This window comes from Mytilus californianus, unplaced genomic scaffold, assembly GCF_021869535.1.
Source record: "Mytilus californianus isolate M0D057914Y unplaced genomic scaffold, xbMytCali1.0.p SCAF_2, whole genome shotgun sequence".
Lineage (NCBI taxonomy): Eukaryota > Metazoa > Mollusca > Bivalvia > Mytilida > Mytilidae > Mytilus > Mytilus californianus.
The window spans coordinates 28,225,709-28,251,343 of record NW_026262668.1 but is presented as its reverse complement, the minus strand read 5'-3'; the positions used below and the strand labels follow the sequence as shown (position 1 = coordinate 28,251,343).

At 31.9% G+C, this 25,635-nt stretch overlaps 2 protein-coding genes across 5 annotated transcripts in view; both read left to right on the top strand.

Moving 5' to 3' along the window:
• LOC127729624 (uncharacterized) overlaps positions 1-14,700 on the top strand; it is a 102,515-nt gene extending 87,815 nt beyond the window's left edge. For both annotated transcript variants that reach the window (XM_052237477.1, XM_052237478.1), the window contains one exon: positions 13,559-14,700. In XM_052237477.1, the coding sequence (XP_052093437.1) occupies positions 13,575-14,660 (1,086 nt within the window). In that variant the 5' untranslated portion in view covers positions 13,559-13,574 and the 3' untranslated portion in view covers positions 14,661-14,700. The remainder of the gene's footprint in view (positions 1-13,558) is intronic.
• The window catches only part of LOC127729623 (uncharacterized), a 113,615-nt gene extending 92,963 nt beyond the window's left edge, over positions 1-20,652 (top strand). For all 3 annotated transcript variants that reach the window (XM_052237475.1, XM_052237474.1, XM_052237473.1), the window contains exon 2: positions 19,042-20,652. In XM_052237475.1, coding sequence (XP_052093435.1) covers positions 19,058-20,143 — 1,086 coding nt within the window. In that variant the 5' untranslated portion in view covers positions 19,042-19,057 and the 3' untranslated portion in view covers positions 20,144-20,652. The remainder of the gene's footprint in view (positions 1-19,041) is intronic.
• Positions 20,653-25,635: the final 4,983 nt, after the last annotated feature.

The window sequence follows — 25,635 nt, the reverse complement described above, 5'->3', positions numbered from 1 at the left end:
AGGTTCTGTCATATTTCTGAAAATGTTATTAAATGGCATCTACTTACATATTGCCAAAGCTGCAACAGCGATAGTCTTTGGCAAGTTTTAGAAAATAATCAAAAATGAATATGAAGGACATTTAAACAAAACTAAAATACATTGTTATCAACATTATTTCAGTTCATATTAGTGTATTTTGGTTTCGAAACATCGTATCTGAATTCAAATCAGTGATGATATAAAGCTTCGTTTAATATTTTTGTAAATTATGTAGATATTCATCAAAAAAAAAAATTTAAATTTCAAATTCTTCTAGTCTGCACCAACTTTCTGATTTTATCACGAGAGAGCAAAGGGGAAATAAAATTGACATTATCTCTTTTCTAGTTCTAATAAATATTCAATTCATGTGTAAAAATTGAATGTAAAAGTTTAAATGGTAAGTCAGGTGCACTTGAAATTCATATGCTTCAGAACACTATTTCAAATGATTTTACTTTCAGTCAGATTAAGAGCTGTACGGTGATCTGGACGGGGGATCTTTATACGTCTATTCTTTAATTTTTAGTTTTGTCAACAGTTTTAGAAAAGGTCTACACACCTGAATAGGGTTGGCGAAAATTAGATTCCTTTGTCCAAGCAAAATCAAAGTCTGAAAGTTTTACTAAAATTGGTTCATTCAAGGCATGAGTAAAAATTTTTTAATGGGAGGAGAATTCTAATTACTGTTATACGTATGCGATTTGAATTGACAAGCAAAAACTATCTAATATGTATAAATATGAAGACACGATGATATAAAAATAAGAAGATGTGGTATGATTGCCAATGAGACAACTCTCCACAAGAGACCAACTGACACAGAAATTAACAACTATAGGTTAAATTAACGATGATGTTTACATAGTGCCTTAACTATAAGTTATACTAAAATTAGAGTTAGCTTCCATAAAAATAGATTTAGCTTCCTTAAAAATAAAGTTATCTTACTTAAAATAGAGTTATCTTCCTTAAAATATAGTTATCTTCCTTAAAAATAGAGTTATGTTCCTTAAAATATAGGTATATTCCTTAAAAATAGAGTTATCTTTCTTCAAAATAGAGTTAGCTTCCTTAAAAATAGAGTTATGTTCCTAAAAAAAAAGAGTTTGCTTCAGAGTTAAGTGTCTTGTGATTTATTTTTTCCCATATGCAGCTTTACATTTTTCATCAGTAACTTTCCATCTATTTTATATATAAACAAAAGGAAGGAAGATATCTTGGGAACAAGAGTTTTAAAATTAACAGAACGTTTTCTCTCTACCTTTGAAATATACTAAGTATACTGTTATATGTAGCCATTATCGATGATAATGTGTACAGCGTATTGCATTATCGATGATAATGTGTACAGCGTATTGCATGGCAATACAATATACAAGAAAAAAGTTATAGTCGCTTATTTCAATCTTTAACATGTCACGTTTCACTCAAATGCATCAAATTATACTAGATACGTCTTTTGGACCTTTTATGTCTTTATACGGTATGGGTATTGCTCATTGTTGAAGGTCGTACAGTATCATATGGGTGTTTAAATGCTCGTCCTTTGATCTCCGGTAGAAAGTTGTCTCATTGACAATCCTATTACATCTTCTGGATAATTTTTATAGAAGATGTGTTGTACTTCATATCATATACTTTTATGTAGCTTTGCTGAACAGAAATATGGTGGCTGACTATTCATTTCTATCCCTTTATGTAAATCTTCATGTGGTGCCCTTTTACTTAACCTAAAATAATCAAGCAATGTAGGAAAAGTTGTGCTTACAAGGTTTATTGACTAGTCTGACGTGCAGTGTTCTAGCTAGGATTTAAGGATTCTGGTCTGAAAAGGAACAAATTGATCATATTCTCAAAAATAAAATTGAAAATGATCAAATATGTCAATGTTTTTTTGATGGATATATATATATGTGTGTTTTTGTGATAAAAAGCCTTTTCCATTTTTTTTTTTGCAGTGAAAAGTATTTAGTTGGGGTACGATCATTTGATTTCCTTGGGGATTTTCATTTGTTTCCATGTAGGCTTATTTATTTCGCGTTGTAATGTATTTACTCGTGGCGACATGAAACGGGATTCTGTATTTATAAACTTTTGTTGCCATGACATCCACCAATGAAATAAAACCTAAATCATTTTGTCATTTTTAATTTTGAATGTTACATTTATTGAATAGTTTGATTAATTCTGGTCGTGTTTTTTGTCTTGGCTATTTTTATTGAAACGATCACATACAGTGCGTGACTGTAAAAATATCACCAAAAAGATCGAACATTATATATAACTTTCCTATAATATGACTGGATCACTATTATAGGAGTAGACGTAAATACAGTAATTGTCAAATCTATTCAAATTCGTCAACAGGGGTCTTTGCTCTCACATCTAATATAAACATCCAATAAATCAGCTGTTAATCCTTTTTAGCACTTTGTGTATGAAGGCTTTTGTAAAGACATGCTATTAAACTGTTTTTGGTTAACCAATCAAACCTGCAAATATTATATATTTAGACCCCTCTAACAAGAAATTTGTTTTGCATGCACACGTATAAAAAATGCGGTTTTTATCCAACGCAATCATAGGTTTGAACGTTGTTTTCAATTTAGTAGATATAGGAAGATATGATATGAGTGCCAATGAGACAACTCTCCATCCAAGTTACAATTTATAAAAGTAAACCATTATATGTCAAGGTACGGCCTTCAACACGGAGCATTGGATCACACCGAACAGCAAGCTATAAAGGGCCCTAAAAAATTACTAGTGTAAAACCATTCAAACGGAAAAACCAACGGTCTAATCTATATAAAAACGAGAAACGAGAAATACGTATGAACTACATAAACAGACGACAACTACTGTAATCAGATTCCTGACTTAGGACAGGTGCAAACATTTGCAGCGGGATTAAACGTTTTAATAGTACAAAACCTTCTCCCTTTTCTAAAACAATAATATAACATCACAACATAGAAAAACACACTATAAAATATCAATTGGAAGGCTTAACTCAATCAAAAAACTTAAATTAACACACAATGAACGAATAAATTTGACCTGTGACACCTGAATGCAAATACACAGTTAATAAAAAATTACAAGGGATATATGATTAAAGTCAAAAGTAAATAAGCAGGTTTAAACAAAGTAAAAGTATGATATCACTGTGAAATGTCAATCAATTTTTAGAAAATCATCACTTTTGAAGAAACCTGCGTCATATTATACACAGGTAAATGAAAATAATTTTGTTGTTAAGTATACTTCTTCTTCTGTGTGTATAAAATCTTCCGTTTAGGAATACCAAGAAATTTCTTTAATATCAATAAAACTAATCTAACACTTGGTACATATGGGGTGAATATCAACAATAAAACTATACAATTAGTGCTAGATAAAACTTCCTGTACAGGTCCAAGACTTGTTTATATTTTTTCGTTTGAGCTTGTATAATATTTGCCTTCGGGTTTATATGATCCGTTCATCCTATTTTGACTCCTCAAAATTCAAGAGTCTATCCTAAATTGAGGTAAATTGTATGGCCTTCCAAATACCGTTTCGATTCCTAACATCACTGAAGAGACATTAATTGTCGAAATCCGGATATGGTGTACAAAAATCTTTGCACCTTTTGTTTGCGGTATACCATCTTTGCCGCAAGTTTATTGTTTTCTGTTTGGTATTAATTTATAAATAAGATCCATTTATTACACCTGGTGATCCGTTTATTTGGTAATCGCCAATGGCAGTCGGCAGGGTTTAAATACATTTGTTGTTCGACCTGTTAGTCAAATGCGTTTTGTTAAAATATATTTTTTAACTTTTTTGGAAATTGTTGTTTGTGTTGTTTTTAGACCCCTCTAACAAGAAATTTGTTTTGCATGCACACGTATACAAATTGCGGTTTTTATCCAACGCAATCATAGGTTTGAACGTTGTTTTCAATTTAGACTTGGTTGTGAATATATACATGTATATAAATCAGCTATAATTAGAGGAGGAGAAAAGCGGTTGTGCAATAATAGGTGGTCTTGTCATATAAGTAAGAGGGAAAGGCCCGACCTTGCGAGGGCTGTATAGCCAGTCAAGGTCGTTAAAAAAACCCAAAAGTATAGGTTCCAGCCCTGGTTGTGAAGGAAGTAAAGAACCAAAGCTACACTCTTGGCACTATGATATACATGTACATATTTTTTTACCGAGTTATTTTCAAACATAAACAATAGTATTGTATTACATTTGATAGACACATTGACACTGACGAAGGCTGTTTTTTTCAGCCGAAATGAAATGTCAACTCTTATATCAGTATATGTGCGCAAATGTTTAAAGACGTATATATATAAGTGGAAAATGACTTATTCAATTACTAACAGTATAAAGTGAACACTTTATAAGAAGAGAAGTGTGTAGCAATGGCTCATTGAGTTAAATCTGTTTTTAAGATTTATTAATTTTTATTAATTTTTATATGTTTTTAAATTTATTCAGATAGGTTTTACTTTTTATGCTATTATATAATCTAATATAATTATGCAGTGTTTGACAAAATAAAAATTATGCATTATGACAGCTCTTACCTATACTTAGATATAATTATGATTGATTGATTGATCTTTGGTTGCTTAAAGTCCAGTGGCAAATATTTCATGCATATTCAGGACGAGAACAAATTAACAATAAATACAAAAGGTAGGGCATGTAGTAGAAGCCGTGCGGGAAGAAGGTCGGGGAAATTTAGAATGCCACAGGAAAATAAGGGTATATTGGATAGGGACAGAAAATTTTCCTTGTAATAGGCCACCTACGGACCCTTCAAAGAGTTGTTACAAGGGTTCCCAAACGTGCAGAGAACGAGTCACCCTCTCTACACGAGGCATCGGATTTAACGTACCCATTCTGACCGGACGTGGCTGCGTACTTGTACATCCCACAGCCCAACGGACGCCCCACTTTGGCAAGGGTTTTACTGCCGGTCGGAAGAACATGGAAGGAGACCTGTAGTGACCATATTTATATTCCCCAGTCACCCTTGGGGTTTAGATATGATTAAAGAATAATGATGTACTAAATCAGTAACTTAAACTAATATCAGTACAAGTACTAGTATATAGAAATATTATTCGTGATTTAATTGCTACATTTTATATTGGAGTGGTTCCGGCTTTTGTGTTATATCAATCTTTTTATGGTTAAATATTTTACTTTATGAATATATTCCTTGACATATCTAAGATAACTAAAGTACAATTTATTGTTTTTATATCTAAGATATCAATCTTAGATATGGATTTAGTCTTATTGTATATCAAATTTAAATTATAAGAAGAATAAATGAAATCGATAAAACAATATAACTAGACATCAAGTAAACTGATGCAGGAAACATCATCTCCACAGCGACTGCAGGGTTTTTACAATCGAAAATCAAGCCAATGGCCAATTGGTAGATATGCGACTTGAAAAAGATCTTACTTTTTGAGGATACAGATTTTTCACAATGAGGAATAGGGTTTCAATTATGTTACTAGTATTATAGTAACTTCGTTTCAAGATCTATGAAAACAATAATCTATGAATATTGAAACAATATATATAAAATAGCTCTTTCAGAAGATTTCGACTTATATGGCGTTTAAACAGACCATGTCAAAATCTTTAATCATAAAAATGATCCCCACAATATTGTTAATAATCGACTCGATTATTTCAGGCCTTTATATTGCCTGTACTTTCAGACCAAAAATAGAGGAACCTTGATCATTAATTGTCCAATATCATAATCATCAACCACGAACTATGCATGTTTCTTCTCAAGATTGTGACCATTAGAAATTGCAATATCGGTTCTCTTGAAATATGATGCCTTTTTAAAACAAAGCTTTAGTCCAATTGTACATCCAACTTTAAGTAGGGCCAATTTCCCCTTGATTTATTCCATAATTTTCAAAATGTATTCATTTTTTTTATTTCTAAGCAACCGCATGACAGCTTCATGTGTGTATATACTTTGAGTTTCTACTACACATTATGGCTTATTTCTCAACAAGTCGGATTTTGACTTTGCGAATGAAAAAAAAAATCAGGGGAAATTAACCCTACCTCTTTTACCTGACGCACTTCATTTAAAAAAAATAACGCATTATAAAAAAAAATATTGACAATATATGTCGACCTGGAAACAGGATTTGACTAAGATCCTTGGGTGGACAATATATTTCGACCTAGAACCAGGATTTGGCCAAGATCCTTGGGTTGACAATATATGTCGACCTGGAGCCAGAATTTGGCCAAGATCTTTAGGTTTACAACATATGTCGACCTGGAGCCAGAATGTGGCCAAGATCCTTAAGTTTACAACATATGTCGACCTGGAGCCAGAATTTGGCCAAGATCCTGAGGTTGACAATATTTGTCGACCTGGATCCAGGATTTGGCCAAGACCCTTGGGTATCTGTACCATTATAGAATAGTTACACCGCCTTCCATATTTAAAAATTGTGACCAATATGTACTTAAGAGACACTTATTTGATACTCTGGGGAGGATGATTTTGTAACTATTCTGGCCTAGAAAGAAATAACAAAATATCATTGTCCAAAACAGGATAAAAATGAGTATTTTGCCCAAAAAATGCAAGAAATGAATGTTACAAATGTGTCATCAAAACAATCAAATAATATACAGTTATTTAATATGTAACTATGCAATAGATCAAAATATATTTCCCGAGGTATGAAGATCAGCTCATTGTTCTATTGCCCGAAGCCAACGGCTGAGGGCAATAGAACAATGAGATGATCTTCATACCGAGGGAAATATATTTTGATCTATTGCACTGTTACACATTCAATAACTGTTTTATTACCTAATACATACTGAGTCAGTTCTAACAAATTCTCAGAAATAAAACACATGAAAGTAACAACTGTATTAATTATAATGTGTAAGGAGCATACATGTACAACCAAAACAATAAACCCAAGAACGTTTAAAAGACCCAATTTGATTGGACAACATGAATACCTTTCAACTAATCAGATTTCAGAATAAGAGGTCATAACAGGTCAGTGCAATAGACTGCACACAGGTGCAATAGAACGATAATTTCCAGTGCAATAGACCATGGAACAAAAAATGGCAAAAAAATAGCAAATAATATAGAAATATTAATAAAACAGTAAAATAATCTTTATTAGGTAATAAAAAAGTTTGAAAGCCAATTGTATATAATATAGTATTAAACTTATATACTTGAGGAATCAAAAGGGACACAAAAAAATAGCAAAATCCATCTTTGGTGAGCCTCGCTTGAGAGAGTTTGAACCTCAAGGGATGATTATTGTGGTTTCAGGCCTAATATATACTAATTGATTTCTATCAAACTATTGGGGTTTCAATCTAAGTATATGATTGCGAAGTTTACGAAGTATGTTGCCAATCAAAATACAAATGAAGGCAACATGAAAACCTTTTATATACTGAATTTATAAGATATCTCATATAATTATCTTTATAAGATATCTTATAAATTACATGTGATATCTCATAAAATATATGAGATATCTTATAAACTATATAAGATATTTTATAAAATAAATGAGATATCTAATAAAGTATATAAAAAATCTTTTATAAAAAATATTTATAAGATATCTTATATACTTTATAAGATATCTTATAAACTTTAGAAGATATCTTATAAGTATATAAGATATCTTATAAAAACTAGATTATATAAGATATCTTATATATTATATGAGATATCTTATATATTATATGAGATATCTTATATATTATATGAGATATCCTATATTTGGAATAAATAGTAAAACGGCTTTCCATAACAATCGCTACTTATAAACATCAGTTTACGGCAAATATTTCCTGATGTTTTTTAATGTATCATACTTTATAAGATACAGGAAGTACCGATACCGTATTCCGGTCTCGATACAAATAAAAAATAATTAAGGCAATGAAATATTGTTAGTACTTAATTGTTATAACAGTTATTTACATTATTAAGAAACACATAAAATGCTTATCTATAATTTCACAGTACATTTCCGTAAAGGACGATACATTTTAAGAGGGAAATGAAAACAATTATGGTTATTGTCAACAGCATAATATATGCAAAGGAGAAAGATGTCATAAAACCAAGCAAAAATAATTGCTTACATGGATGGTTTTCTTTTGTAGTATTTAATTATGAACGCATAAGGTTATCTATATGAAAAGCAAAAACGAAACAAAACAAAAGTTAAAATCGCCCCTAAATGCACAAATGATGTTCACTAAAACCAAAATTTTTGACGGAAATGCAACGAACTCGAAAGTTGTCTATTAGTACTAAAATGTGATAGTTAAAACCTTTTGTCATTACAAACCATGGATCCAAGCAGATGTTGGCCATGTAAAGTGGCTTATTTTTCTTTTGATTATTATTTGTGTTCGGTTATAAATTCTTTCATTGAGTGTTCGCCAAAAATCTTATATTAAATGATATGTCCAAAATATGTGCTCAATATCTCCAACAACTTAATTGCAGAAAGTACAGTAGTATGTTTGTTTCATCTTAATGTTGGATTAAAAAGTGCCTTTTATTGTATGTGTTATTCTATATTGAAACCAGTGAAGTATTGAATATTGTGTGGTGTTAAAATAATCATTTCTGCTCAGTCATAAGAGATATAGATATAATATCTATTTTCCTATTTTCCTTTTCCCAAAAAGAGTGTAACAAACATTTTTTTTTTCATTTTTTGAAAAAGTTTCTTTTGTAATTCAGCCCATACTTTAAAACTCTCTTCTCAAAATGTGTTTATTCGCATACTTGTTTGACCTACGTTTGCTTGACTTTTCATGCTTCCGCCGCTATGCGAAGGGGGATTAAGGTTTACCCTTGTCCGTCTGTAAGTCCATACCTCCGTACGTACATAGGTCTCGAAATTGGTTTCCGTTCTCTAACTTTAGTTTGCCTAGACCAAAAGTTATGAAACTTATACACAATGCTTATTCCATCAAACACAGATCAAGTTTGAATTTGGGTGGTGTTACTTTCACTATTCTTGAGTTATGTACCTTTATACATGAAAAAATGCTGAATTTTCCGTTTCATTTTTAACTTTACTTTGACAAAACCAAATGTTTTGAAACTTATACATGTTATAAAATTGAGAATGGAAATGGGGAATGTGTCAAAGAGACAACAACCCGACCATAGAGCAGACAACAGCCGAAGGCCACCAATGGGTCTTCAATGCAGCGAGAAACTCCCGCATCCGGAGGCGTCCTTCAGCTGGCCCCTAAACAAATATGTATACTAGTTCAGTGACAATGGACGTCATACTAAACTCCAAATTATACACAAGAAACTAAAATTAAAAATGATACAAGACTAACAAAGGCCAGAGGCTCCTGACTTTGGACAGGCGCAAAAATGCGGCGGGGTTAAACATGTTTTTTGAGATCTCAATCCTCCCCCTATACCTCTACCCAATGTAGAAAAATCAAACGTACAACAGTACGCACAGTAAAACTCAGTTTAAGAGAAGTCCGAGTCCGATGTCAGAATAGGAAACAAAAGAAAATAAACAAAATGTGACAATAATACATAAATAACAACAGACTACTAGCTGTTACTGACATGCCAGCTCCAGACCTCAATTAAACTGATTGAAAGATTATGTCTTCATCATATGAATATCAGGCACAATCCCTCCTGTTAGGGGTTTAGTATTATACCATCATAAATATATGACAAGAACATAACCCGTGTCATGCCAACAACTGGTTTTAGAATAAATATGTTTAATTCCGATGCAAAGACCCTATAAGTGAATCAATATTAACGCCAAAATATGCAATCTTTAATGACCTGACAACAGTATCGTAACTATATCCCTTCTTAATAAGTCTGTTTAAAGGTTTTGTTAGCTTTTGAGGTGAATACTGACATTTTTGTGCTTTGTAAAGAATATTACCATAAAAGATTGGATGTGAAATACCCGAACGTATAAGATGTCTGCATGTTGAGTTATATTTACGAATGATGTCCTTATACCGATGATAAAATTTAGTAAATGTTTTGACTAGTTTATGATATCGAAAACCCTGGTGTAATAATTTTTCAGTAATACATAAATTTCTCTCGCTAAAATCTAATACGTTGTTACATACACGAGCGAATCGTACAAGTTGAGATATATAAACACCATAAGATGGTGACAAGGGAACGTCACCATCTAAAAATGGATAATTAACGATAGGAAATGAAAAATCATCTCTTTTATCATAAATTTTTGTATTAAGCTTCCCGTTAATGATATAGATATCAAGATCGAGGAAAAGACAGTGGTCATTGTTAGTATTAGCTTTATTTAAAGTAAGTTCAACAGGATAAATTTCTTTAGTATACATACTGAAGTCGTCATTATTGAGAGCCAATATATCATCCAAATATCTAAAATTATTGGTAAATTTTTGTATCAGATGTTGTTTCGATGGGTCTTTGCTGATTTCAGTCATAAATTGTAACTCATAACAATACAAAAACAGGTCCGCAATAAGTGGTGCACAGTTAGTCCCCATTGGAATTCCGATAACTTGACGATATACGGAATCTCCAAAGCGAACAAAAATGTTATCAAGTAAAAATTCAAGGGCAGATATAGTATCAAAGCATGTCCAATTGACATAGCTCTTTTGTTTGTTGCTACTAAAAAATGACCTAAAAGAGTTTGAACATATGTATTCGCATTCCGACTTTTTAAATGCCCATTTAATTAGGTAGGTGAATTTTTTCTTAATAAGAATATGAGGCAAAGTGGTATATAGGGTAGAAAAATCAAAACTTTGAACAGATTCAAAATCACCAATATATACATGCAATTTATCAAGTACTTCCAACGAGTTTTTGACACTCCAAAAGTAGTTAATTCCACTATTTTCAAAGGCCTTATTTGAACAATTTATCATCAGGTTTTTGATTGTACCAAGTGTACTATTAAGTAGAATAGACAATTTAGTAGTGGAACAATGACTTGAAGACGAAATAAATCTATATTTGTAAGGTGATTTGTGTAGCTTCGGAAGCCAGTATATAGTTGGGACTGTCATTGTATTTGGTTCTGCTTGTAAAGAAGTAGCTAAAAGTTTATGTTTGTTACAGATCTCGTTTTCTGAAAATGAAGTCAGTTGGAATGTTGGTGAATTCGTGATTTCCTTTTGCAGAACCTCAATGTAAAATTTACGTCAAACTACAATGATATTATTAGCAGCTTTATCAGCCGGGACAAAAACAAATTCCTTGGCTAGTTCTTTTAGTTTATGTTTGATACGAGAAATAGGATTTTTATGATTGTTGTTAAGAGTAAAATGTTTATTCCATCAAACACTGATAAAGTTTGAATTTGGGTGGCGTTACTTTCACCGTTCTTGAGTTATGAGTTATGTCCATTTATAAATGTGTTATGCTCCCTTATCAATTTTCTAAGAAAACAAAACGTATTAGTACATTGACTCTTGCACATTCACAATCAGGGGCATCTGTGTCCCATGGACACATTCTTCTTTTATCTTTTTTTCTTTTTATGCATTTTTAAATGGTGTGGGTACAGTTTTGCACATGTTTAATTTACAATGACTAGTGTCTTGATGATTCATATTTATTTAACCTGATACACAACTTGTTTAGACCAAAGTGTAATATATTTTCAATTTCCTTTATTGTTAGATTGTGTTAGATTATGGTTCAAAATTCCATTCCTTGCAAGTAGACAGAACAGTGTATGTTTAATATTTTAAACTTGTTGGAACCCATCTCATGTCCCCAATTGAAACACATAATTTCCAAAACTTCGTCGTGTCCAAGTTTATACTGAGACCCAAAAAATCAGCATTCTTTTACAGTAAGCGAAATGATGCATCCAGAGATTGTGATGAACCGTCAAGTTTTATTGAATTTTCATCTGCATATGGGGAGATAAAATATTCTGCATCATCTGTTTGAATTCCTTTAATTCCTTTTTTTTAATTAATTTTCCAAGAATGTCTACACATAAGGGGACATTGTTCGGAGATAAAGGATCACCTTATCAACAATCTCTCTTGAACTCAAATAATTCAGACAGAAAAAGTTTTTGAAAACGCTGAACTAATATTTGTGTACAAGGTCCTTATCCAGTGTTTAAGAAAGGGGTCAAAATTAAGCAAATGTCTAATATTTTGTTTAGAAATACAATGATACTCTATCAAAAGCATTTTTACACGAGAAGGAGAAGACCTGGCATGTCATTCAATTCTCTATAGAATAAAATATCTTATATGAGACGATTAATTGCTTCTACAAACATATCTACCAGGAATGAAACCTGTTTGATCGCTGTTTTTGATAATGTGCTAGGCTATGTGATGTTCGATAACCTTGATAATCATGAACTGTCTTTGTTTATTTTCCTTTGGCATATAAGATATGATAATGTTTCTTTGTCATATTGACAAATTTCAAATTTTATAACCATCAATAATAGATCTGAAAGCGAATTTTCATATATTTATCGAAAAGATTTATTCAAAAAACAATCTGATTCAGGGCTTAGCATATATTTCATTCTTTGCAAAACCTTTGTTAATTCACTATATTTAAGTGATCTCACCTTTCAAAGATTCTTTTACGCTATCATTAATTTTGTTTATATCAATTAAGGCAACAGTTCTTTATCGATGGTCTAATCTCATAAATCGATTAAGAAGACAAATCAGGGTAGCAAAAAAGCTGAAAGAATCACAAGAACTTCAAAACGAGTGAATAGGTCGCGTCGACAGGGTAAGCGTCTCCTGGCTATGCATGCATTGATCGCCCGCATCATATCGGGAATTTCATTATTTAGATGTATATTATTCGAACTAAACTTAGTATTAAGCCTCTTACAACTTTTTTTTCTCTTCTAATATATGACCATATTTACTGATGACTTTTTCTCTTTTGAAAATGATTGAAGAAGAATCTTTCAAGCCGTATCTAAAATTTTGACAAGAAACACAAAAATTACATTTGCAGTGGATTCTAAACACCTGCTATGTTCTGTGTTGACATGAATTATCATTGATATGGTCATAATTATAAATTAACTGTCGACAAAACTTTAAATTTTTGAAATACTAAGTTTTTTTTTACTAAGGAGTAGATAACCTTAGCTCTATTATGATGAGTATATTTCGATTCTTTATACATGTAGGTTTTAAATAGATCTAATTTCCACACATAGATAGAATTGTGTCGTTTATCGTATCTATCCCCTTCTTGATCGATGATTTCGGTGTTTTTTTGTTTTTTTTTATCGAGAACTAGGATTACGTTGCATCGTAGCTAATTAATACATTTACAAAAGACTCATCAGTATCGCTCGAATACAAAATGTTGAAAGGGTAAAATAAATTACGAAGTTGAGCATTGTGGAACAAAAATTCCTAAATATTTGCCAAATAAATGATAATATTTTGTGTTATTCAGTGTATTTATGTATAGTTTCAGATGCAGACTGATGGCATGTAAAACTACATTTAAAAAATTAACTTTTGTATTATTTGTGTTTTGTGTTATTTTGAATGGAATAGTAATCCGTATGCCTATGTTAAAATGGAGCAGGTCCCTGGAATATTTAGTGCGTATTGTTAAAAAGGACACTATCCTTGCCAAAGATATGGTATGCAAAAAGTATCGTAAACTAATATGGGATTTACACTCAGATGCTTTTGAAACATCCGTTGTGTATGATTACGTCATTTTTACGTCATTTGTTCCATCAGCGAAAAGGTTTGTTGTTCATAACAATACAAAACGAAACTGGCCTTCCCTTGGTAGAAACGTGAAAACAGTATTATTCACAAACAGTTCTCAGTTAGAAGAAGAGTTTACAGAAGCGGGTTGGGATGTTTTGCCTGTAGAATACGTTTCCCAATCAGGTACACCCATCCTTAAGTTTATGTACATGGCAGTGGCTAAACGTTATAAAGCTTCGTTCATAGGATTTGCAAATTCTGATATTTTATTTACATATGAATTAACGGAAAACCTTCAATTTCTTAAAAACAACTCCAGGTTAAACTATACACATACCATGGCAACAGGAAGAAGAACAGATGTTGCAAATGTAAGCACAGAAGTAGCTGGATCTTTTAAGTCCTTAATCCATGTATCGAAAAAGCGAGGGATTCTCTTCCGTTCAGATGCTGAGGACTATTTTTTCACTGACCCATCTTATCCATGGGACGCTCTACCGGATCTGGTGATAGGTCGGGTGGCATATGACAACTTTATATTCATGCAGGCAAGAATGTTAAATTTTAGTACTATCGACTTTTCTAAAACTGTTCGTGCTATTCATCAAGTGGTAGATAAAGGTCATATGGAAGACAAATGGAAAACAACAAATAACGAACGATATTACAATAAAATCCTTATAAAAAGCAAGTTCCGAGATGTAAATTATTATGCAGGTACAACAGGTTGTTTGAGGTTTGAAACAGAACGAAAAACAAATGAAATTGTATTACACAGGAGGCAAAAACTCCATAAAATTTGTTCATTGCATACCACAGGCATTCTCATGAAGCGTTCAAATGGCTAATGTAACCAATGTTTCAAAGATGTTTGTGAATAAAAAATAATATTAACCACCGAATTTAATTATTGTTTAAAAGCCCAGTTTTAATTAGAATCAAAACAGTGCCCTTTACAGCCAACAGGGCATTATTACGGGGCCTTTATGGATAAAACCAGTTATCGCATTGCTTGCAATGAATTACCGTAATTTCACAGTAAAATAAAAAAACCGATAATTTCACATGTAAAATAAACTCGGTTATTTCACTCCTCTGACGTCAAACAACAATGAATGTTGCCAAGACATTGCAACTGTGAATGCGTAGAAAAAGATATAGTTCCTTACATTTTCTACTTTAATTCCACTAAAAATCCCATTGTCAATGTAATAAAAAAAATAACTAATCAAAGAATTAAAATATCGAAAAATATTCAACTCGTGACCGAACAACACCGATAATTAACTCATGCGCTACGCGTATTCGTGAATTAATGTGTTCATGCCAAGAAATTGCCTCCGTTGAAAGTTTGCAAACATCCCATAGAATAAATTACACGGATGATTAATATTGACCATTTGGTACATTGCCGTGTTCTAAGCGACACGTATATGCAGGTCATAATCTAATTTATTGAATGAAATCAAATCTTTATCTACTAATGGGTGCCGTATGAGGTCCACCGGAGTTTTGAGCGAGGGTTTCTTGGCATGTTCGATCACTCGTTGAATATTTTTCTCTATTTTAATTCTTCGATTAGTTATTCTATAATTATTACGAAACGACTCAATATGCATGATGACTGCCAGTTTTCATGGACCACGTTTCTCGAGTCTATACTCATTGGTCGAATAAAAGTAAGTTCAGGAAATATTTTTATGTTTATTTCTCATTCAACTCTTTCATGTCAGGTAAATTATTTAACGAACGTGAATGTGAAAATAAAGTGTGAATTGTAGTTATTAATACTTTCAAGTAATTTATGTAAATAAAGCTATTTGTTTAATATTAAACGTCTGAAAAAAGACATAAGAACTGGTTTTATTCATAATGGCCCCGTAATAATGCCCTGTTGGATGTAATAGGCACTGTTTCCCCTATACAATATTTCCTCTATTTAATTGGTTTATAAATGTATCAAGCAATGGGTGTTTTCTTATCGACAATGTTAATGACCGCCTCATATAACAGGGCCATTATGAAAACACCAAATAATTACAATAGTATTATGTTGTCGTGACGGTCTTCACAGCTGACTGTACGGTATGGGTTTTGCTCATTGGTCGTATTGTGACCTGTAGTGGCTTACATGCACGTCATTTGGACAAATGGATGGTTGTCTATTAGAAATCATACCATATTTCCTTATCTTAACATTATAAAGAATTAAAAAAAGTTATAAATAAAGGAAAAAACTAATATTAATACTCAGTGATTCAAACAAATCGTGATAGATTAATTGAAAATCGTTTCATGTTTCTCATCATTAAATGTTTGTTGTATGTGTACATGGATGGAATCTTTTGAGGAGAACATATACTTCTATTAACGATAAGCTGTGAGGAAAAACATATGTTTTAACTCATTTTTTTGGCTTCCGTCTTTCAAGGCAACCAGGAAAATCCGACAGTGGTGTTAATGTTAGACAGACAAGTTTTAATAGCAGCAAAAAAAAATCACTTCGAAGGAGCATGAATACATTAAACCTAAATAGGGCTTGTCATTTTGTAGTTAGCCGTATGAATGGTATGGATCAAAGGAATACATAGTCTATCAGACATATTTGGCCTATACATACGTTATTTCCTGCCAAGTTATCTAACATATACCTCGACGTGCCCCATGGTTGTCTAAATGTTTGAATTGTTTTTGTACGCTTCAGTGTGATGGTCGGGCTAAGTTTTGACAGTACATATTTGACTTCTTTGCCAGATTTATTTTATTGATATTACTCCATGACTTTGTTCTCGATTCACAGTTGTGGAGTGATATTTTTATATATTTTTATATTTTTATAAATTCATGAAGATGTATTTATATTTTTTATTCGACTATATATATATCTAATATTGAAATGCTGTTTTTTTACAAAATTATTACAGCTGTTACCTATATATATGCTTAGATATAATTAAAGGGCAATGATGTACTTATACTGTATCTAAAACTATTATCAGTACAAGTACTTGTATACAAAAATGGTATTCGTGATTTATTTGTTACATTTTATGTTAGGGTGGTTCCGACTTTTGTATTGAATCATTATTTTTAGGTTTAACATTTTACTTTATGAATATATCACTCGACATTTGTAAGATAAGTACGATTTATTTTTATATCTAAGATATTAATCTGAGATATGGATTAAGTCTAATTATATACAAATGCTACATTATAAGAAGAAAAAATGAAATCGATAAAAAAAAATATTCCCTAGACATCAAGTAAAATGATGAAGAAAACTTCATATGCACAGCGAATTATGAATGTAAACTATACGAAAAAGCAAAAACGAAACAAAACAAAAAATGAAATTGTTGCCAAAATAAAACGTGGTGATGTAAATTAGGAAATATGTCCTCTAACAAGAAATTAAAATGTGATAGTAAAAACATTATAGTATAAGAAACCAGTGGTCCAAGCAGATGTTGGCCATGTAAAGTGGCTTTTTTTAAAGAACATTCTTTGACATCCAATTGGATTATTATTTGTAATCGGTTATAAATACTTTTATTCGGTGTTCACCATAACTCTGATATTGTATGACATGTTCAAAATATGTGCTCATTATCTCAAGCAACTTCAAAACAGAAAATACATTTGTTTGTTTGTTTCATCTTAATTTTGAATTTTTAAAAAGTCTAAAATTCTATGTATTATTTTATATTGAAAACAGTATTGAAATTTTTGTGGTGTTAAATAACATTTCTGCTTAGTCTTAAGAGATAAAGATGTAATACCTATTTTCCTATTTTCCTTTTCCCAAAAAGAGTCTGTCACAGAAATATTTTTCATCAATTGAAAAAAGTTTCTTTTTTAATTCCGTCCATGCTTTAAAACTCTCTTCCAAAAATGAGTTTAATTCGAATACTTGTTTGGCCTACATTTGCTTGACTTTTTATGCCCACGCCGCTATGCGAAAGGGGATTAAGGTTTACCCATTGTTCGTCTCTACGTCCATACGTCCGTACGTACATAGACTCGAAATTGGTTCTAACTTTAGTTTGCCTCAACCAAATGTTATTAAACTGATACACAATGCTTATTCAACCAAACACAGATTAAGTTTGAATTTTGGTGGCGTCACTTTCACCGTTCTTGAGATATGTACATTTATTCATGAACAAATGCTGAATTTGTTGTTTCGTCACTCTAACTTTACTTAGCCACAACCAAATGTTCTGATACTTATAAACAATGCCTATTACCACCAAACACAGATCAAGATTGAATTTGGGTGGCGTTACTTTCACCGTTCTCGAGTATTTTACCTTTATAAATGGAAAAAATTGACAAATTTGCCTTACCGCCCTTTAACTTTACTTAAACCAAATGTTATGAAAATATCACCGTTCTTGTTTTATCCTCCTTTATCAAGTTGGACAGAAAACAAAACGTCAATAGTTTTAAATTAGTACATTGACTCTTGCATATTTACAATCGGGGGCATCTTGTGTCCCATGGACATATTCTTCTTTTATCTTGTTTCTTTTTATGTATATCTAAATGGTACTGGCACAGTTAGGAACAGGTTTAATTTACAACTAGTGCCTTGATGATTCTCATTTTTGTAACCTGAGACACAGCTTGTTTCGATAAAATTGTAATATTTTTCAATTTTTGCCCGGAAACACGAACATTACATTTGCTGTGCATTCTAAACAACTGCTATGTTCCATTCGTTTAAAGGGTTGTAAATAGATTTATAGATAGATATGCATCGTTTATCGTATCTATCCCCTTCTTGATCGATTTATTTTGTTGGTTTTTATCGAGAACTAGGAATACCTAGCATCTTATCTAATTACATAGTATTCCGATTGAAACTGAGTTTTAATCTTCAACAATACTTTCCTGATCGACGAACTTAATATCGTCTTGAGTTCATATGTTTTTCAAAATTTAGCACTCTGAAATCGATGTTTCATTGATATATAGTTCTAGTAATTAAATACTTGCTCCACAAAGATATAAATAAACTGATCATAGATAATGTAGATACCAGGTTTACATTTTGTACGCCAGACGCGTGTATCGTCTACAAAAGACTATTTAGTTACGCATGATTCAAAAAAATCTAAAAGACCGAATAAAGTTCGAGTTGAAGAGCATTGTGGAACCAAAATTCCGAAATGTTTTGCCAGATACATGATACTATGTTGTGTAATTCTGTGTATTTCTGTATAGTTTCAGATGCAGACTGATGGCATGGAACACTACACTTCAAAAGATGACTTTTGCATTATTTGTGTTTTGTTTTATTTTGAATGGAATAGTAATCCGTATACCTATCTTAAAATGGAGCAGGTCCCTGGAATATTTAGTCAGCATTTTTAAAAAGGACACTATCCTTGCCAAATATATGATAAACAACAAGCATCGTAAATTTATATGGGATTTATACTCAGATGCTTTTGAAACATCTGTTGTATATGATTACGTCATTTTTACGTCATTTGTGCCATCAGCAAAAAGGTTTGTTGTTCATAACAATACAAAACGAAACTGGCCTTCCCTTGGTAGAAACGTGAAATCAGTATTATTCACAAACAGTCCTCAGTTAGAAGAAGAGTTTACAGAAGCGGGTTGGGATGTTTTGCCTGTAGAATACGTTTCCCAATCAGGTACACCCATCCTTAAGTTCATGTACATGGCAGTGACCAAACGTTATAATGCTTCGTTCATAGGATTTGCAAACTCTGATATTTTATTTACAAATGAATTAACGGAAAACCTTCAATTTCTTAAAAACAACTCCAGGTTTAACTATACACATACCATGGCTACAGGAAGAAGGACAGATGTTGCAAATGTAAGCACAGAAGAAGCTGGATCGTTTAAGTCCTTAATCCATGTATCGAAAAAGCGAGGGATTCTCTTCCGTTCAGATGCTGAGGACTATTTTTTCACTGACCCATCTTATCCATGGGACGTTTTACCTGATCTGGTGATAGGTCGGGTGGCATATGATAACTTTTTATTGTTGCATGCAAGAATGTTAAATTTTAGTACTATCGACTTTTCTAAAACTGTTCGTGCTATTCATCAAGTCGTAGATAAAGGTCATATGGAAGAAAAATGGAAAACAACAAATAAGGAACAAAATTACAATAAAATCCTTATAAAAAGCAAGTTCCGAGATGTAAATTATTATGCAGGTCTCACAAGTTGTTTGAGGTTTGAAACACAACGAAAAACAAATGAAACTGTTTTACACAGGAGGCAAAAACTCCATAAAATTTGTTCATTGCACACCACAGGCATTCTCCCGAAGCGTTCAAAAGGCTAAAGTAACCAATGTTTCAAATCTATTTGTGAATATTAAAATTTGTTAATCAACAAAGTAAATTATTGCTTAAATGCCCAGATTTGACTAAAATACAAACAGCGCCTTTTACAGTCAACAGGGCTAACGGCGGTCCTTTATGAATAAAACCAGTTATTACGAAACGACTCAAAATGCATGATGTTTTCATGGACCACTTTACTCGAATCTATAATCATTTGTCGAATAAAAATAACTTCAGAAATGTTTTTATATTTATTTCGCATTCAGCTCTTTCATGTCCAGTATTTTAAATATCACCTGTTGAGAAAAACAGCTTATCCCTGGATTAAGTATAATCTTTACCAGTTATGTCAATAAATTTCCTTGGATTTGAGGATATATATTCACAAGTTTACATGAGAAGTTTGAATGTAAAAATATACTGTGAATTGTAGTTATTACTACTTTCAACTATCTAATGTAAATGAAGCTATTTGTTTGATATTAAATGTTTGAAAAAGTCATAAGAACAGGTTTTATCCATAATGGCATCGAAATAATGCCCTGTTGGCTGTTATAGGCACTGTTTTCCCCTAATACAATATTTCCTCTGTTTAGTTGATTTATAAATGTATTAAGAAATGGTTGATTTCTTATTGACCATATTAATGACCGCCTAATATAACAGGGCCATTAACGAAAACACTCAATAATTACTATAGTAACATGTTGTCGTGTTGGGCTTCATAGCTGACTATACGGTATGGGGGTGTTTATTGTTGAAGGTCGTACGGTGACCTATAGTGGCTTAAATCAACGTCATGTGGACAAATGGATAGTTGTCGCATTGGAAATCATACCATATTTCCTTATCTTAACATTAAAAAGAATTAAGAAACGGTATAAATAAAGGAAATCTAATATGAATACTCAGTAATTCAAACAAATCGTGATAGATTCATGGTAAATTCATTCATTTTGCTCGTCAGAAAATGTTTGTTTTCTGTGTATATAGCATTACTGATAGATTAACGAACACATACTCAAAATTAATTGTGTGGTTTGTTGTTGAATACACGGACGGAATTTTGTTAGGAAGAACAAATACCCTTATTAACGATAAGCTGTGAGGAAAGATATCTTTATTAACGATAAGCTGAGAGGAAAGACATATGTTTAAAAATCATTTTTCTTGGCATCCGTCTTTCAAGACAACCAAGAAAATCCGACAGTGATGTTAATGTTAGACAGACAGAAAGACAAGTTTTAATAGCAGCAAAAATCCATATGCCATAATTTTACTTGAAAGTAAAAAAAGTGTCAACTAACTTAAGAGACAAGCATAATTCTATCCATTGAAGTAAATTTCTCTTTTAAACTAACTGCATCATTTACTTATACCGTGTATTAAGTACACCCTCTGTCTATACACGACTATTTTTGTCAGATTTCATTGTCCGTTTAAGTTAGTTATATGTTGATATTACACGGCATCTGTTCGCCTTAGTGCACATATGTGGCGATATTGGCATCTAGCCAAGACTGATACACAAAAGCAGTTCTACAAACTTCCTTTAACTTGCAATGAGGTTTTGAAACATGCCGAATTATTATTGTGGTGTTGAGATGTAGAGCAGAAATGGAAAGGCCATTGTCAAGCCGTTTACACATTTTCTGTCAGAGATTTAGAAATTAATTAATTAAAGGCCTCACATGAAACGACATTGTTTTCACAGATATTTGAAAATATTATAGATTTGAAAATAGGTTTTATTTTTTATCTAAAAACGAACAAAATTGTTGTCCAGAAAATAATTGATTACATTGTCATGATTAATCTGCTCCTTTTGTGCACCTTTATTTGTGATAAATAATCTGTTGTTTGTTTGTCTTCAAAATGCATTGAAATTCATATACTCGAAGCTACAAAAATTTAGATTATTCCTACTGAACTTTTAATGATATTCTCTTTAAAGAGATTTTTTATTCTCTCACAAGAATGGTTGGCTCCTCACCAGGTGGTTTGGAAGAAGCATGAAAACAATAAACCTAAATAGGGCTTATCAGGGAAGATAAGTAAAAAAACAATCAGAGTATATTCAGCAGAAAAAATACTTGGACATGAATTTTTATTCTAATCGGACCAAACAACTTTGAAGATTGTATCGTTTAATATAAATATATACATAGATACAATACAGTATAACAATAAATATTTTGTAAATATCACTTTATTAATCATTAGTTTACGTTTTTACTAACATTGAATTGTTACTGTTCCTGTTTAATCAATCTCCGGAGGTACCATTCACCCAGCAGCCACTGTTTTGGTATTGCTGCTGTTGGATAATTGATCAACGGAGGTATCTTCATTCTAGCAGCCATTGTTTCGGTATTACTACTATGGGGGTAATCAGTCTCCGGATGTACCATTCCCACTAGCAGCCAATTGTTCAGTATTCCTGCTGTTGGACAATAAGTCTTCAGAGGTACCATTCACTCAGAAGCCATTGTTTCAGTATTGCTGCTGTTGGATAATCATTATCCGGAAGTTTTATTTAACCAGCAGCCAATGTTTCAGTAATGCGGCTGTTGCATAATCAGCGGTACCATTCACCCAGATGCCAATGTTTCAGTATTGCTGCTGTTGCTAAATCAGAGGTACTATTCAACCAGAAGTTGAAAGAGAATTAAAAACAAGTAAGTAGCACAATTTTCCTGACATACCAAGTCTACTGACCAGTTCGGTATTTTGAGTAAAAGGAAGAAACTTTGGCACTCTTATTTAAACCCGAAAAAAGTTAGTTAACTTCTGTATAACAATGCTGCCGTCATTCATATTATACAATTTATGTATCTTGAGCTACCAAATTAACTGGTTTATGATAACGACAGATCATTTTCATCATAAAGTACGGTTATATGGTTATTCATTCATGACATAACAAGAGGCACACCTCTGTCTGTATCGCTCACCAGGTTCAACATTTCCGAGTTTGCTAATAAGGACTTTTATATGCACATACTATAGTTACTCTTCGTGTTGCTGATAATTTTTGCAATTAACATGTTTAATCTAGCATATATTTTTCATAACAGCCAAAAATGCAAAATATGGATATTTTATGGGCAATAACACCTAAACAAGTCCATCTATTTTCTCCAATCATTTTTGAGTATTTACATCTAGTTGTGCTGATCCTCTTTGCAATTTACACTCTTAATCTACCACCTATAGTTTTTATAATTGAAGGGTGGATTCATCTTGTCATGCTGATTAGTTTTGCATTTTTCACTTTATTTTACTCCTATAGTTTTTGAAACAATGGCAAGGAAAATACCAAAAAAGTAAAAAAAAAATCAACACTTCAGGGCATAACTCCAAAAAGGTGGACAATTTTTTTCCAAAATTTCATAGCAGGTAGAACTTGTTATGCTAACTTTTTTACCCTTGTCAGTTTTTCTCTATAGTTTTAGAGATATTAGCAAAAACTGTTGTTCTACCCCTATTTTTAGACTTGGCAAACGTTTTCGTTCATCAACCTGAACGAAAATCACAAACTATATACATTTGGTTTCAATGAATTGAGCAGTTTCAGAGAAGATTTTTAAGAACAGTTTACATAAGACAGACGATGGACACAAAGTGATGGCATAAGGTCATCAGGCCCTTTTGGCCAAGTGAGTTTTAAACCCTTCATATCATTATGACAGAGCCCAAAGAAACGGAAAAAACACTTAATTGCTATTCTAAAAGTCGCAAGGAGGCCAGCAGCACATAATGCCTTATACCTCAGAAACATTAAAAGCTCAAAAAAATCAGCTTTGCAAAACCAATGTTTGAATTCAATGGAAGAACTTTTCATTCCAAATTTTCATAAATAATCTATGATTGACCATTAATCTAATCTCTAAACTTACTTAATAAACCTTATATAGTTAACAAAACAGCTTTAGAGCTCAAATCAGATTATAAACCACAGACAGGCAGAATTCAAATTTAAAATCTGGTTTTGGCTTATTTTGTATCTTGGAAACAGAAACCCACAACCCGAATCCACTATTATTGTCGAGCCTTCGACTTTAGTCGAAAAAGCGAGACATAGCGATCCTACATTCCGTCGGCGTCGTCGTCGTCGTCGGCGGCGTCCACAAATATTCACTCTGTGGTTAAAGTTTTTGAAATTTTAATAACTTTCTTAAACTATCCTGGATTTGTACCAAACTTGACCAGAAGCTTGTTTATGATCATAAGATAGTACCCAGAAGTAAATTTTGTAAAAATAAAATTCCATTTTTTCCGTATATTACTTATAAATGGACTTAGTTTTTCTGCCGGGAAATATTACATTCACTCTGTGGTTAAAGTTTTTAAAATTTTAATAACTTTCTTAAACTATCCTGGGTTTGTACCAAACTAGGACAGAAGCTTGTTTATGATCATAAGATAGTATCTAGAAGTAAATTTTGTAAAAAAATAAATCCATTTTTTCCTTATTTTACTTTTAAATGGACTTAAGATTTTCTGCCAGGAAACAACATATTCACTCTGTGGTTAAAGTTTTTAAAATTTTAATGACTTTCTTATACTATTTTGGATTTGTACCAAACTTGGACAGAAGCTTGTTTATGATCATAAGATAGTATCTAGAAGTAAATTTTGTAAAAAAATAAATCCATTTTTTCCTTATTTTATTTTTAAATGGACTTAGATTTTCTGCCAGGAAACAACATATTCACTCTGTGGTTAAAGTTTTTAAAATTTTAATGACTTTCTTATACTATTTTGGATTTGTACCAAACTTGGACAGAAGCTTGTTTATGATCATTAGATAGTATCTAGAAGGAAATTTTGTAAAAAGATAAATCCATTTTTTCCGTATATTACTTTTAAATGGACTTAGATTTTCTGCCAGGAAACAACATATTCACTCTGTGGTTAAAGTTTTTAAAATTTTAATAACTTTCTTATACTATTTTGGATTTGTACCAAACTTGGACAGAAGCTTGTTTATGATCAAATGCTAGTATCTAGAGGGAAATTTTGTTTTCTTCCAGTTAACATTACATTCAGTCTGCAGTTAAAGTTTTTAAACATTTATTAGATTCATAAACTATCCTGGAATTTTACCAAACTTGGACAGAAGCTTCTTTCAATCAAAAGATAGTATCAAGAGGAATATTTTTATTGATTTACTTCCTCATTTTTGTTGAGCCTGCGATTAACAGAAAAAGTAGGCGAGACACTGGGTTCCGCGGAACCCTTACGAATTTTTAACATTACTGATTGCGATAAAGGAAAAAATAGATTATTGCAATCTGTCACAGTTGTTTATTTGCAGATCTTATTTACAGTACAACCTGGGACATACTCTGATAAATGGCGGCAATACAATTTATGTCCACCATGATAGCCCTCTATGTCCATCATTATACCTTCTGTGGTTTGATTAATACTTTGAAAAAATATTTAAACAAGAATCTGACTCAATTAGACACAAGGCCCCTTTCTC